Here is a 16,244-nt window from a genome sequence, read left to right as displayed (position 1 = left end):
GTAGTGACAGCAGGTAAACAGACGCTAGCAAATAGAACGGTCCTGCCAAACATGAAGGAGGTATGTACATTACAGAGGGATGCCTCTCATATATAAAAACGACTATGGAAACAAGAGGGCTGTGCCATTGACTCCACCACAGGTCTTTGGCTCACCCCGCTTGGGCAAGTTTGTGTATCTGATGCATTTTACCTGTTTTACTAACATATATTCACTCACTTACCCATACTGGTAAGGAGGGAATGATAAGGGTGACAAAAGAGACGTGGTGGCACCCAAAAATCCGGCAAGAGGCACTGAAGCAGGCCTCTGAATGTAAAATTTGCCAACAAAGTAATCCAGGCAAATCAATTAAGATACCCTCAGCGGTGACGCCAATGCCATCACGCTCGTTTGAATGCATAGATTGATTTTATTGAAATGCCAAGGGCCCAGTGTTATAAATATTGCTTAGTGATTTTAGATTTATTTAGCAGGTGGAGTGAAGCTCTACCAACCACTAATAATACTGCTGAAACTACAGTAACAATGTTGTTAATCCCAGGTTTGGCCTACCTACTGTCATAAGCTCAGACAATGGTCCTCATTTTAACCACTATTAATAAGGAAATATGTGCACATTTTAATATCCGACAGCAATTTCACTGTATACACCACCCACAGGCATCTGGGATGGTGGAAAGAGTCAATGGGGATTGCAAAACAAAATTACCCCGGAGGTAAATCCTTTTTCTGACAGGCAACTATGTTATTAAAAAAATTGGGGATGAAGGAAAATTTGATGGAGAAATGAGGATAAGGTAGGGAGGCTGAAAAGTCACAGGGAGTCTGACTAATCATGATCTGGATCAATGTCCAATTAGGGTTAGGTAACCAGGATTTTGGTAAACAGAAGTCTTGTCAGAAAAAGGGAAAGTAAATTACAAAGAGATGTCTTTGAAGATGAAATATTATATACTGCTGGTAAAACAATGTTTTTGTATATGTACTGCTGGTAAAACAATGTTTTTTTGTATATGGAATGTGTAAAATTAGAAGCAATGAGCAAAGTTGTACGTCGCTTTAAGAACAGTTTGTCCTTTAAAATGCAAATGGACAGTTTATGGTGTGCTCCGTTAAGAAACAGGCATGAATGGGGGGCGGAGCTATACTCAAATGATAAAATGTGTTGGTTGATTATAAATCTTTTGAACCAAGTTTAAAAAAGACTCATCCCGATTAAAGTGTTAAATGAGATTGGAAATGTCAAAATTACAGAGAAAAAGAAAATGTATTATTGATTACTGATTCTGAGTGAGTTCTTTTGGGAAAGGTTGTTTTGATATGATAACAAGAGGTTTTCCTTTAAAACGCAAATGAAGCAAGATTACTGTTTGCAAGCAAACAAAAAGATGTTGAAGCATGGGCTGTGTGAGGGAAATGAAGGTACGTGAAAAATTGTCTTATGACTTATAAAAGGGGGTTTGAGGGAACTCACAATGAGGGATGAAAGGTGAGAAGATAAAGTAGATTGGGGAAGAGAGCATATTTGGAGAATTGAATATTTAGGTGGGGAGAGCCTCTTCGGATATAATCGAATTAAAGAATAAATTCAAAGGGAAGTGTTAGGAAGGAACTGGAGATGCTGGCGGATCAAAGGTGGACAAAAGTGCTGGAGAAACTCAGCTGGTGAACAAGATTTACAACTTTTTATTGATATATGAAAAGCTGCTGTGTCCACCCCCTGGAGAGTGGGGGTAAGCCACCTACAGGCCCTGGGCAATTAACTAATTATGTATGGACAGCAATTAACCCATGTCTTGCCAGATCTACATTCCCAGGTTGGAGGAGTTTTTGCTGGAAACCAGTGACCAAGGCCATAAAAGCTATACGATGATGGTGCTGGGACAAGAAGAAATTGAGACTGTATTGAAAAGAACAACCAAGTGTTGCTAACAACATGAACTGCTGTAAAGATTGAAGATCATCGTCGCTGGATACATTTGATTGACTGTGAACAGTTTGTGGAAACAAGAACGATGGGCTATTGATGCTCCCTTTATTCTGGGGTGGCCCAGCCCACATGGACTGAACTTTCTTCAGACTGGCAAGCTTGTGGACTAACCCACATTTAAAGGATGGTACACACCTCCTTTTAAACAAGATTGAAGTCAAACATGACAAGCGCAGCAAAGGTACCCTGACTACAGACAGTAAGAGGTCTGCAAAGGCCAGTTAAATCTACCTGTTTTTGCCACAACCAAGGACCTGGTGTATTTTAAGGAAACAGTATATTTGTGACGGGGCATCGTTATGTTGCAAATGCAGTGCCACACAAGAGAAGCATGAACCAGTTACACCAGCACACGGGGAATTCCAAGCGAAGCCGAATAAAGGCTGGGCAATTTTTATGATCCTTTTCCTGTCCTATGGTAGTATATTAGTGTCACGTCCGGGGGAGGTTGGTGGCCATTTAAAATGTTTGGAGAGACTTGTGGAACGATTGTCCACTATGAATTGATTGTGTTACTAGTGTACTATTAATTTGTCTGATGAGATGCTTATGGTCTTTCGTATGTACTCGGCAAGGACTGTAGTTATCAAAATGTTGATAAAAGGATGGAATGATGAAGCCGAATAAAGTTACAAAAATAAGAAAAAATTAAAATTGGCTTCTGGGCTAGCTTACAGCTTATATTTAGTGTCAAATTAGGCTTGCCTCAGGTTGCAGTGTGTGAGATAATAAATACCATAACATTGTCTCCCAAGTGAGGAAGTGACAGAGAAAGAAACAGCTAGTCACCATCTTTGAAGTAAGATGCCGTAAACCAAATGACCAATGTTTATGGGGGAGGAGGCGATAAAGGAAGAGAGAAACAGCTAGTCACATCTTTGAAGTAAAATGTCGTAAACCAAATGGCCAATGTTATCTTGTACCATGTGACAAAATGCCTTTGATGTGATGCATTCTGTAGAAACCTTTTCCTGTACCTCTGACCATGACTAATGTCTGTGGAATGTGCTAAGGGGACAAAAAAACCCTATTTAATGCAATGTAATTCTGTTGTTCAGGGAAGTGGACCGAGGACAGTCGAGTGTCTACATTGGTCACTTAGCTGGAATTCTCGCTCCCTTCCATCGGCCGATAATAAGTAAAGTTTTGAACTGGTCTACCAAACAGTTTGTGTGGTGTCTGTTTATTAAGAAGCGAACCTGGTTTAGTAGTTAAGAAAAGTAGCTTTTTCAGTAGGTTGACTTTGGTTGTCGTAGGTTGTCGCCTGTTTGGTCAAAGGTTGTCGTAGGTGTCGTCATGGTTGTCGTAGGTGTGGTCTTAGGTGGATTTCACAAGCCGTGAGGAATTGTGTCGTTGGTTGACGTAGCTTGTTGTAGGCATTGTCGTAGGGTGGGTCAATTTCGGCGTCCCACTACGACTGTGACAGTCGCCGGCAGTCGTCAAAAAAATCGCCTAAGTTGGACAGGCCCATTACCTTTCACCCCATTGGCCGTCGCATACAACACATAAACCTCTGACATTTTCGCCACCTCGAACGGGATCCCACTACTAGTCACATCTTCCCATTGCCACACCTTTCCGCCTTCCGCAGAGACCATTCCCTCTGCAACTTCCTGGTTAACTCATCCCTTCCACCCCCTCCCCAGGTACCTTCTCCTGCAACCACAGGAGATGCAACACCCGTCCCTATACCACCTCCCTCAACTCTGTCCAGGACCCCAACGGTCGTTTCAGTTTTGGTAGAGGTTCACTTGCACCTCTGACAACGTCATCTACTGTATCTACCGTTATTCAAGATGTGGACACTTATACATTGGCGAGACGAAACATAGACTGGGCGAGCATTTCACTGAACACTGCTTCACTCATTCTGCCTGGACCCATCTGATCTCCCAGTTGCGAAACACTTTAATTCCCCTTTTCATTCCCTCACTGATCTTTCTGTCCTAGGCCTCCTCCATTGTAAGTGAGGCTAAACGTAAATTGGAGGGGCAGCATTTCATATTTTGTTTAGGCAACTTACAACCCAGGGGTACGAATATTAATTTTTCTAACTTCAAGTAACCCCTGCACTACCTCTCTCTCCATCCCTCCCACACCCAAATCACACCAGCTTTTAATTCTCACCTAACAAACAGCTAACAATGGCCTGTTTCCTTTATCATTGTTTATCATATCTTTCATTCATTTATTCTATATCTGTCTACATCATCGTCTATATCTCTCGTTTCCCTTTCCTGTGACTTTCAGCCTGAAGAAGGGTCTCGACCCGATACGTCATCCATTCCTTCTCTCCAAAGATGCTGCCTGTCCCGCTGAGTTACTCCAGCATTTTGGGTCTATCTATGGTGGTTACATACTGTATCTCTGTTTCTGGTCTTGTCATTATACACATATAAAAAATAAAGCATATCTATATAATAGAACATATGATATTTCACCGAAACTGAAACATTTACCATATCATTGATAGAGGACCAAAGTGCTGTAGTAACTCAGCAAGCGAGGTAGCATTTCTCAAGAACAAGGATTGGCAATGAATCGGGTCAGGACCCTTTTTCAAACCTTTAAAATTCCTTGTATTTACCATATTACTGGTGTTACCTTTGGTCAGGACAAGTTCAGGGATGATGATGGGTTAGTATTGAGTATAGAAATTGGGAGGTCATATTGCAGTCATATAAGACATTGGTGAAGCCACATTTAGAGTATTGTGTTCAGTTTTGGGCACCCTGTTATAGGGAAGATGTTGTCAAGCGAGAAAGGGTGCAGAGAAGGTTTACGAGGATGTTGCATGGTCTCAAGAGCCTGAGCTATAGGGAGAGATGGACCAGGCTAGGACTCTATTTCTTGGAGCGCAGGAGGATTAGGGGTGATCATATAGTGTATACAAAATCATGGGAGTAATAAATCGGGTAAATGCAGTGTCTCTTGACCAGAGTAGGGGGATCAAGAAAAAGACATAGGTTTATCGTGAAGGGGAAAGATTTAATAGAAACCTGAGGGATAACTTTTTGCACACAAACCGTGGTGGCTGTATGGAACAAGCTTCCGGAGGAGGTGGTTAAGGGAGGCAATATAGCGATGTTTAAGAAACATTTAGACAGGAACATGGATAGGATAGGTTTAGAGGGATATGGGCCAAATGCAGGCAGTTAGACTAGTGTAGATGGGACATGTTGGTCGGTATGGGCTAGTTAGGCCAAAGGGCCTATTTCCACACTGAATGACTATGCATTACAAGATACAACGGCAAGAGTTTTGTTACGTTAAAACTCTAGAGCAAAGCTAAGGGTACTGATTTCCGGTCTGGATTGATGTGAGAGTTGGAGTTAAAATCCCAACATAGCAGTGAAGAAATTTACATTACAATTATTAACTTGAAAATCTAGAATTAAAAAACTAATTCAATAACGGTAACCAGTAAACTACCAAATTACCAAATTGTTGTATAAACCCCTCTCTTTCAGAATGTCCTACAGGAAAGGAAATTTAGTATAACCTATAGATTGGTGAGAAAAGTTACTGAAGAAAATGCGGAGGACAGAAATAATCATTTGCGGAAGAGCCATGAAGAGCAGGCTTCAGGGATCAGGTGGCTTACTCCAGTTCCATTTTTTTGTATTTTCACCATTCATTGATTTTATTTTCTCTTAAATCCATTCTAATCTAACAAGAAATTAAATGATGCCTCATAATTCGTGCTAAGAACAATCTGTATTTTCTGTTTACCCCAGCTCTCACAATTTTATATACATTAATTAAACCTCAACAAATAAAGTCTGAAGAAGGGTTTCGGACCGAAACGTTACCTATCTCCTTCGCTCCATAGATGCTGCTGCACCCGCTGAGTTTCTCCAGCATTTTTGTGTACCCTCAACAAATAAAATCCTGATTATACTGTCTCTCCTCATGAAAAGCAAGAAGACATGGGTTTATGACAAGAGGAAGTAATTTTAAAGAGGGATTTAAGAAAAATGTTTTTTTACACAGAAGGTAGTTAATATGTGGAACTCGCTGCCTGAGAAGGTGGTGCAATCAGATACATTCAGTACATTTAAGAGACATTTAGAATGACAACTGAATAGGCAAGGCATAGAAGGACAAATACCTAATGCAGAAAAATTGGATTTGTGTAGATGGGGAAAAAGCCATCATGGATGTGGCGGACCATAGGGTCAGTTTCTGTGCTGTTTCCATGCTGTGCTACAAATCTATAATTCCTAAACATAAATATCGCCTGCACTTCTTTAATGTAGAGAAAGGTATTTTAGAATCGCCAAATATAATGTACGAGTTGAAGGAGTTGCACATAAATCTTTGTATCACCTGGAAGGGCTATTTAAGTGTTCAAGAAGGAACTGCAGATACTGGAAAATCGAAGGTACAAAAAAAGCTGGAGAAACTCAGCGGGTGCAGCAGCATCTATGGAGCGAAGGAAATAGGCAACGTTTCGGGCCGAAACCCTTCTTCAGACTGATAGGGGGTGGCGGGGAGAAGGAAGGAAAAAGGAGGAGGAGCCCGAGGGCTGGGGGATGGGAGGAGACAGCTCGAGGGCTAAGGAAGGGGAGGAGACGGCAAGGGCTAACAAAATTGGGAGAATTCAATGTTCAAGCCCACAGGCTGCAGACTCCCCAAGCGGAATATAAGGTGCTGTTCCTCCAATTTCTGGTGTTGCTCGCTCTGGCCATGGAGGAGACCCAGGACAGAGAGGTCGGATTCGGAGTGGGAGGGGGAGTTGAAGTGCTGAGCCACCGGGAGGTCAGGTAGGTCCTTGCGGAGGTGTTCGGCGAAACGATCGCCCAACCTCCGCTTGGTCCCACCGATGTAGATCAGCTGACATCTAGAGCAGCGGATGCAGTAGATGAGGTTGGAGGAGATACAGGTGAACCTCTGTCGCACCTGGAACGACTGCTTGGGTCCTTGATTGGAGTCGAGGAGGGAGGTAAAGGGACAGGTGTTGCATTTCTTGCGGTTGCAACGGAAATTGCCCGGGGAGGGGGTGGTACGGGAGGGAAGGGATGAATTGACAAGGGAGTTGCGGAGGGAGCGGTCTTTGCGGAAGGCAGACATGGGGGGAGATGGGAAGATGTGGCGGGTGGTGGGGTCACGTTGGAGGTGGTGAAAATTACGGAGGATTATTTGTTGTATGTGACGGCTGGTGGGGTGAAATGTGAGGACTAGGGGGACTCTGCACTTGTTGCGAGTGCGGGGATGGGGAGAGAGAGCAATGTTGCGGGGTATGGAAGAGACCCTGGTGCGAGCCTCATCTATGGTGGAGGAGGGGAACCCCGTTCCCTGAAGAATGAGGATATTTCAGATGCCCTGGTGTGGAACGCCTCATCCTGGGAGCAGATGCGGCGTAGGCGGAGGAATTGGGAGTAGGGGATGGAGTCCTTACAGGAAGCAGGGTGGGAAGAAGTGTAGTCCAGATAGCCATGGGAGTCAGTGGGTTTATAGTGGATGTCGGTCAGAAGTCTATCACCTGCGATGGAGATAGTGAGGTCAAGGAATGGTAGGGAAGTGTCGGAAATAGTCCAGGTGTATTTGAGTGCCGGATGGAAGTTGGTGATGAGGTGGATGAAGTCAGTCAGTTGTGTGTGGGTGCAGGAGGTGGCCCCAAAGCAGTCGTCGATGTAACGGAGGTAGAGGTCGGGGATGGGGCCCCGGTACGTATTGAACAAGGATTGTTTGACGTACCCGACAAAGAGGCAGGCGTAGCTGGGGCCCATGCGTGTGCCCATAGCTACGCCTTGTACTTGGAGGAAATGGGAGGAGTCAAACGTGAAGTTATTGAGGGTAAGGACCAACTCCGCTAGGCGGAGGAGAGTGTCAGGGGCTGGGTATAAGTTGCTCCTCTGGTCGAGGAAGAACCGGAGGGCTTTGAGGCCATCCTGGTGGGGGATGGAGGTGTAGAGTGACTGGACGTCCATGGTGAAGATGGGGGGGTGAGGACCTAGAGAATGGAATGCGCGGAGGCGGCGGAGAGTGTCTGAGGTGTCCTGAACATAGGTGGGAAGGGATTTAACCAAGGGGATAGGATGGAGTCAAGGTATGTGGAGATGAGTTCGGTGGGGCACGAACAGGCAGAGACAATGGGTCTACCGGGACAGTCAGGTTTGTGGATTTTGGGGAGAAGGTAAAAACGGGCCGTCCCCCTCCCACTCCGAATCCGACCTCTCTGTCCTGGGTCTCCTCCATGGCCAGAGCGAGCAACACCGGAAATTGGAGGAACAGCACCTTATATTCCGCTTGGGGAGTCTGCAGCCTGCGGGCTTGAACATTGAATTCTCCCAATTTTGTTAGCCCTTGCTGTCTCCTCCTCTTCCTTAGCCCTCGGGCTGTCTCCTCCCATCCCCCAGCCCTCAGGCTCCTCCTCCTCCTTTTTCCTTCCTTCTCCCCGCCACCCCCTATCAGTCTGAAGAAGGGTTTCGGCCCGAAACGTTGCCTATTTCCTTCGCTCCATAGATGCTGCTGCACCCGCTGAGTTTCTCCAGCTTTTTTGTGTACCTAGGGCTATTTAAGTGCCTGGATGGTGAGGAGAGAGGAGGCATAGGGACAAATGCTCCAAATGGTCATGTGAAAGTCCTAGGGATCAGGGAGGGTTGAGAGGGAAGGAATGAGCGAACTAGGGAGTCATGGATAGAGTGGTCTGTAAGGAAAGCAGAAAGGAATAAGGAGGGAAAATGTGGCTTGTGGTAAAATCCTATTGTAGCCCTATTTTGTTGTGAAGGTTGGTAAGTCACTAGTACTGATGATATGCATGTTTTGAGTTTGCTATCGAGAGTGTGGATGCAGTAATGGTCATCTTCCAAAATTCCATATGCAGATCACCCTCATTATAACAAACCAAAGGAGGGTAATGGTGTCTGTTATTGTCAATTGTCCACCAAGGACAACCGAGTATGGGATTCGAGCCAACCACAAGTTGTTTTCAAATAAGGAGCTATGTGTATTTTTGTTACTGCAAGCTAAAAATAATAAGGCTGTTTGTTACATGTTTAAAGTAATAGAGTCTAATAGAGTATAATTGCACAAATGTCGATCAAAGCTATTGCTTTTCAATTTCTATTGCCTCCCGAAGTGTACTGTAACTAGCAGCCTGTTCCCTTCAGGAGACAGTGGTATCTGATTACTGTGGGGATGCTCTGTCCGCTCTAACCAAAATCTGTTATAAAGAGGTCCGTAATGACAAGGGTAAACTGTACTCTGGAACAGTTCCCACGTTCTAAAAGGCAGCGGAATGTAACCACATTATTTATTAAAGGAGAGCGTTGGTTTTTTTTTTAAACAAGGAATTAACTAATCTTTCTTCAAGAAAACACTTGATGTCCGTTATTGAGGAAGTGGTAATAGGATTTGGAAGAACCAATGTGCTTTTAAGAGGGCCCACACTAGAGCGATCATATTGAAAGCCATCAGAAAGAAACAAAATTAGAGAACAAGATATTGGAGGCCATATTCGGCAGGAATTGGAAATGTTTTACTCAAGAAAAGCAAGTTGGAATGAGTGGGTCATTTTCAAGTGATCAACAAGATGCCACAAAGATTGGTGCTGCAACTCCAGTTGTGCACAATTGATTTAGATGCGATCAAATGTTATATTTTACCATGATTCAAAACTAGGTTGCAGAATCGGAACACTTAACAGAATTACATTCTATCTACCATTGCTTTGCCCTGCTTACCAACTGATCATTTTTATCCTGCAGCCTGCATAAACACAGAAAGTTAGCTTTGAGTTACAGTGGACAATTAAGAAGACAAATGGCATGTTGGCCTTTATTGCAAAGGCGATGGAGTGCTAAAATAAGGAAGCTCTGCTACAAATGGAGAGGACATTGCTGAGACCACATCTGGAGTGCTGCCTTGGAAGAAGTGTCATTTTGTCAGATTGATACCAGAGATGAAAGGGCTATTTTATAAAGAAAAAGAGTAGATTGAGATTTTGGTCCAATGGTTAGAAGAATGTGAAATGATCTCATTGCTACATACAGAGAATCTTGAGGAGGCTTGGCAGTGTAAATATAATGAAATGTTTCCCCTAATGCAGGGATCCAGAACTAGAAGCCATGTTCTCAGATTAAAGGGGTTCAAGACTATCAAGACATTAAAGGTTCAAGACTATCACAAGGAATTTCTTTGCTGAAAGGAATCTTTAAATTTGCTGCTCTGGAGATAGTGAATTATTAAGTTTATTCACCATTGAGATACATTTCTGAATTTAGGATGAATTCAGATTATCAATATCAGGCAGGAAAGGGAGTTAAGGCAAAAAAAAAATTAGCTATTTTACTGAATGGCAGACTCACATGGCCTACCTCCTGTTCCAATTTCGCATGATCTTATTTAACCCCCTTACACTTTTTGGAGTAGTTAATTTCTTACTGAAAGTGTAATTTACTTAAGACATTGAGTGATAAATTCAATAGTTTTAATACTTTTTCAAAGCTGGTCATACGAGGTGTTTAATCACAAGGACAAAATCAATCACTACTTGATACTAAACTAGCAAATTCACAAATAACACTTGCAATTAAAGTTCAAAGGTCCTTTCAGTATGCAGGAACAGAAGCAAAAATGTCTATTTGTATAATTCATCAAATAAAAACACATCGACAAAACATTTGGTCGAAGCGTATAGTTGGGGATAGAAATAGCCCTTCAGCGTCTGTCTGGCCATGGGCCAGGAACACTTGATATTGGTTATTTTTAAACAGATGGTGTCTAAAGCTAGATTTAATACAAAACAATTATCCTTATAGGAAGCACAGTGAAATGAAAATGTATTCAGAATAATACACTAACATAATAATCAAACTGACTACTACTAAGAAATCACTTCATACCTCATATATATTCCTTTCCGTGAGAAGAACATCATTTTGGTATCGTACAAAAAACAAACATAGACCGTCAATGGATACATCCGATAATTTCCCCTGAAATAATCGCATCATTTTTGACCCTTTAGCAACTCCAGCAATAATTCGGCCAGTTTCTAAAAATAATTAATTTGTCAAAACATTAATCAGTTATCATTGACATGCTTAGGTAAATATATTTGTAGGATCAATTATTCAATAATGTCATTTTCTTCAAATGCTACACTATAAAGTTCTATTTCCTTTGTATGGGAAACAAAGCAGAACATTTGTAATGTCAGATCAAGTCAGCCTTCACGGCCCCACATCTCCCTAAACCCAACAGTTATGAGGCATACCTGAATTTAGTATAACAGGTTATTAACATCCCAGAAAATGTTGGAATGCACAGCAGATCAAACAACATTTACAAAAAGAGAAATAGAGGTAACATTTCAGGTCCAAACGCATATTCAGAACTTAAAAGACATAAAATAAGTTAGTTTTGTGTGTAAATGTTGACATAGAGTGGTGATTATCTGAAACTATGTTTGAGGAGATGGCAGAAGCAGATACATTTGCAATGTTTAAAAGGCATGTGGACAGGTGTTTAATAGGAAAGGCATTGAGGGATATAGGCCTAATGCAGGCAAATGGGATTAGAATAGACCAACATCATGCTTAGCATAAACAAGTTGGGCAAAATTTACTCCTTTTTGTGTTGTCTGATTCCAGAATTCCATGAATATTTACAATAAAGGGAATAAAGGGGCTGTCCCACTGCGGCGACCTAATCCGCGCGCGCAGCGCGCGCACGCGCGCGCACACACACACACACACACACACACACACACACACACACACACACACACGCACACACACACACGCACACACACACACCACACACACACACTCACACACACACACAAAATATGGACACACTTATCTGTTTTGTAGTAAATGCCTACTATGTTCTGTGTGCTGAAGCAAAGCAAGAATGTCATTGTCCTATACAGGGACACATGACACTAAACTCACTTGAACTTGAACACACACACACACACACACACACACACACACACACATCGCAAAGGCGGGGGCCAGGGAAAGCGGGGGAGCGCTGTCTGAAATTCACACCCGTGATGAAGAAGAAGGTAAAAGATGGCTGCACAGTGTATGGTAAGTCCTTTAGAGAGCACGGAGGTGGGAGGAGGGGGGGGGGGGGAAAGAGAAGGGGAGAGAAGGGGAGAGAAGGAGGGAGAAGGAGTGGAGACACTTTTATGAAGTTTAATAAAGTTTAGCGGGCATTTTACCTACCGGTTTTCCTTGGTCCTGAAAACTCCAATGAGCCAATCAAAATTCTCGGTCAGCAAAGGAGATTGCCTACGGCTGCTCTCGACTGCCTGTAACTAAATAGTGACCCCATTCCACTGCACTACGAGTTAAAAAGAACCATGCCGACCAAATTTTTCTTGCGGAAAGTTTTTCAACATGCTGAAAATTTTTCCACGACCTAGATGAGGCCACGAGTATTCTGGAACTTCCCTTGAGCATGAAGGAGAGTTCCAGTGACCTCATAGGACCTCCTAGGACCACGTGTCAACCGTGCTGAGAGCTTGAAGGTCGAAGACACTCTTCTAAACTCGCAGAATAGGTTGCCACCGTGGGACAGTCCCTTAACTCTAATAAGTTGAGTTAACGTAGTGTTTAAGAATCTAATTATGCCAGAGATTCACCGCCCTCTGAGAAGGCATTTTTACTTTAACTAACTGCTCTTTGAAACAATGTTTCCACATCTCAGACTCTCCCACTGGTGGAAACATCTCAACATGCACGCACACACACATGGATACTCAAACAGACACACGCACAGACACAGAGAGTGAGTGTGTGTGTGTGTGTGTGTGTGTGTGCGCGCGTACTTTGTTAAGGTAATTAAATTAAATGTTTTACCTTTTTTTCAAAGAAGATCATACAAGGTGTTTCATCAAAAGCACAAAATCAATCAACGTTTGATAATAAACTAGCAAAATTATCCAAATAATCCCAAATAACAAATACAATTAAGGAAATACCAAAGCAGTCCAAATATGAAGGAACTGAGTAAAAAAAGGCCTCTTCGAATGATTCACCATACAAAAACATATCAATAAGAGATCCAGGTACATACCTAGGGAAGGAATATTCATTTACTGTCATTCTGGCCATGTTCTGGGAATACTTGATGTGGAATAATTTAATAATTTATATAATTTATGTAAATTTATAATATAAATATTATATATAGGAAGGAACTGCAGATGATGGTTTAATCCAAAAAAAGACACAAACAGCTGAATTAATTCAGCAGGTCAGACAGCATCTCTGGAGAAAAGGAGTAGATGATGTTTCAGGTCGAGACCTTTCTTCAAACTCAAATATTACATACTTTAGTATATTAAACCAGGGCAGGACTTACACAGTAAACGGTAAAGCTGTTGAAAGAATTACAGAACAAGGAGATCTGGGGCTACAGTACATTGTTTCCTGAAAGTGCCAAGTCAGGTGGACAAAGTTATGCCGAAGGCCTATAGCATGTTTGCCTTCATTGAAAAGGGTATTCAAAACAAAAATCAGGACATCATGGTGCAGCTGTGCAAGTCTTTCGTGAAACCACACTTGAAGCACTGAGCATAGTGTTGGTCATCCAGCTTTAAGAAGCGTCACCTAGAATGTTACCTGGTCTTCTGGGCTTGAGTTGGAGGGAGAGGTTCAATAGGCTGGAACTTTTTCCTTTGGAGCACACCTGGCTGCGGGATGAGCACATTTGTGGTGTACAGGATTGTGAAGGGCGTAGATAAAGTGAACGCTCTTAAGGGCCTGTCCCACTTGGGCGTCATGCAGGTGGCGAGCGAAGATTTTGTGAATCCCAAAGTCCTGGGGTGCCGCGCGAGACCGCACGTCACTGCCTACGCCAAAACGCCTCACCACGCGTGCGTCGTGAGTCGTGACGCATAAATGATGTCACGTAAAAGACGCGCAGGTGACGCCCAAGTGGGACAGGCCCTTTAGTCTTTTTTGTTTGGCAATACCCTTCAAGGACAAAAATCTATCATTCTTTCCTAGTCTGACAGAAATGTGACATTTACTAATCAATATAGTTATAATGTCCATATCCCGGGAATTTTATTTAAAAAAATATTTCTCACTTTCATTATAATCATCTGGTATATATACTACAGGTGACTCCTTGTTACAGGTGTTTGCATTCCTGGAAAATGGTCATTATTGTAGTTTTCCACCAATGCAAAATTGTGTAATCTTCAAGAAATGAGAGTTGAAAATAAAATGTAATAGTTTACTTTTTCACATATTCTATGAATGAATTTTATTCATTCTCCGATATTTAGGTCATTATTTATGAATTCCTGAGGGATGAACTTCTGTTACTCAAACTGCTGTTACATGGTGGGGTATTGAAACCATAGTTATAACAGGACAGTCCATGAATCATATCTTGATATCACAAACAATACACATTTGAAATTATATCTAGGATAATGAAGTATTTGAAATTGTTTGTTATACATTGTGTGTATTTATAAATCTGTAAACATTTTTACCTATTATCGGTGGTTCTGCTTCTTGATAAAAGAATGCAAGTATTTGACTGCCTCCTTTTGAAAAGAAATCATCAAATGGTAGTAGCTGTCAACAGAAAGTGTTAATAGTTAACATTTTAGCTATGTTTCTTCCTTGAGTGCATTTAATGATAGGTCATGAACGAAAACCGAACTAAACAGTAATGATGCATATTTTCATGATCTTTATTATCGTTATTCTTTTGCATATCTTTCAATCATTTGTTCTATTTCTCTCTATATCCTCATCTATATCTCTTGTTTCCCTTTTCCCGACTCAGTCTGAAGAAGGGTCTCGACCCCAAACGTCAACTATTCCTTTTCTCTCGTGATGATGTCTGGCCTGCTGAGTTACTCCAACTTTTTGTGTCTATCTTTGAGAATAACTATACATGGGTCATTTTCAGGTTAGCAGGTTATTAATAACTAACAAAAGATTCAATGCAGGGGTCAGCTATTCTTTAGACAGTCCTTCAGAATTGAGGATGACATGCTTCCAATCCAGTTTAATGTGTTCTAAGCTGACCTGGAACTACAGATAAATCTCTTGAGCGGGAAGGTAGGAAGTTTATGAAGTAGTTTTCTCATTTCTATGAGCTCTTCATGCAGGGTTCTCAATATCATCCAAAATGCTCCTTCACCCTTTGAGTAGAACTTGGAGATTTTCAATTGTCAGTGAAAATGTTGCATTTTTAATTTCAAGATTTGAGCACATCTTTGAATCTTTTCCTTTGGCTACCAAGTGATACACAAATAGAATGTCTATTTCCAGAATCACCAGAGTATGTGAATGACATGACATGAATTGTCCAATAGAGTCAACTGAGAGCAATTAGGCCTCAACGGTCGAGGTGTTGCATGGGAGAGAACTGATATTGGGTCACTGCTCGTTCCAATAAATAACCATGATTTTTTAAAGCTACTGTTACATCTATTATTGCCTCTAACTTACGAAAATATATAATTCACATGTGGTGCTTTAGGTATTGGTTTGGAAATATTTTATTTATTTGTTTACAGGATATGAATGTCACTGGAGACTGGAGATGCAAAATCAAATAAGGAAGGAAGAGTAGTAGTGAAATGTAATACTAGAAGAAAGGATTCTGGGTGGATTTCATTCCTTCCTTATCTGATTATCTTATCTTACTTCCTTTTCCAATTCCACAAATATACCCCTTTGTCTCCATTTCACCTCTGGCCTTTGTTATTATCTCCACCATGTGCCAATCATGCTCCTCATATCAATCTACTTATCTGTTCTTGCTTCATTCAAACCTCATCTACTGCAATCGGTGATCCTGATGTAACCTCCTATAAATAAGCGAGACTAGGCGACTGTTTCATCCAATACTTGCACTCTGATCTCCAAGGCCTGCTGGATTGTTCAGTTGCTAACCATTTTAACTCCCCTTCACATTACCATACCAACCTTTTTGTTCTTGTCTTCCTCCATTGCAAAATGAGGCTATATGTATTTGAGGAATATTACTTCATATTCCGATTGCGTAACTGACAACCCGACGCAATGAACATTAAATTCTCAAATTTCAAGTAATACCCTCCCAACCCTCTCTCTCTTTCCTGTGTGCCCCCAACTCCACACTGCTGCTCATTCATTTCTCCCATTATCTCCCAACCTCGATGAGAATTAAGTATCAAGTGTACAAGCCTACGTCAGTCAGTAGATGTAGCAGCTCGGACATGTAACATACTGCATACCTGAAGCTGTAAGTGTTTAATAAAGATATGTTGTATCCTTCTACA

The 16,244-nt window shown here is 41.9% G+C and overlaps 1 protein-coding gene across 1 annotated transcript in view; it reads right to left on the bottom strand.

Annotated features, from left to right (window-relative positions):
• Window positions 1-15,933, bottom strand: part of LOC116973727 (dynein heavy chain 8, axonemal-like) — a 622,328-nt gene extending 606,395 nt beyond the window's left edge. The window contains 3 exon segments of the mRNA XM_033022036.1: window positions 10,843-10,994; window positions 14,460-14,544; window positions 15,910-15,933. Of these exon segments, the coding sequence (XP_032877927.1) occupies window positions 10,843-10,994; window positions 14,460-14,544; window positions 15,910-15,933 (261 nt within the window).
• Between the last annotated feature and the right edge of the window lie 311 nt (window positions 15,934-16,244).

The sequence above is a fragment of the Amblyraja radiata genome, chromosome 5, assembly GCF_010909765.2.
Source record: "Amblyraja radiata isolate CabotCenter1 chromosome 5, sAmbRad1.1.pri, whole genome shotgun sequence".
Classification (NCBI taxonomy): domain Eukaryota; kingdom Metazoa; phylum Chordata; class Chondrichthyes; order Rajiformes; family Rajidae; genus Amblyraja; species Amblyraja radiata.
Note: the sequence above shows the minus strand (reverse complement) of the source record. Positions and strands in the feature narration are given on the sequence as shown.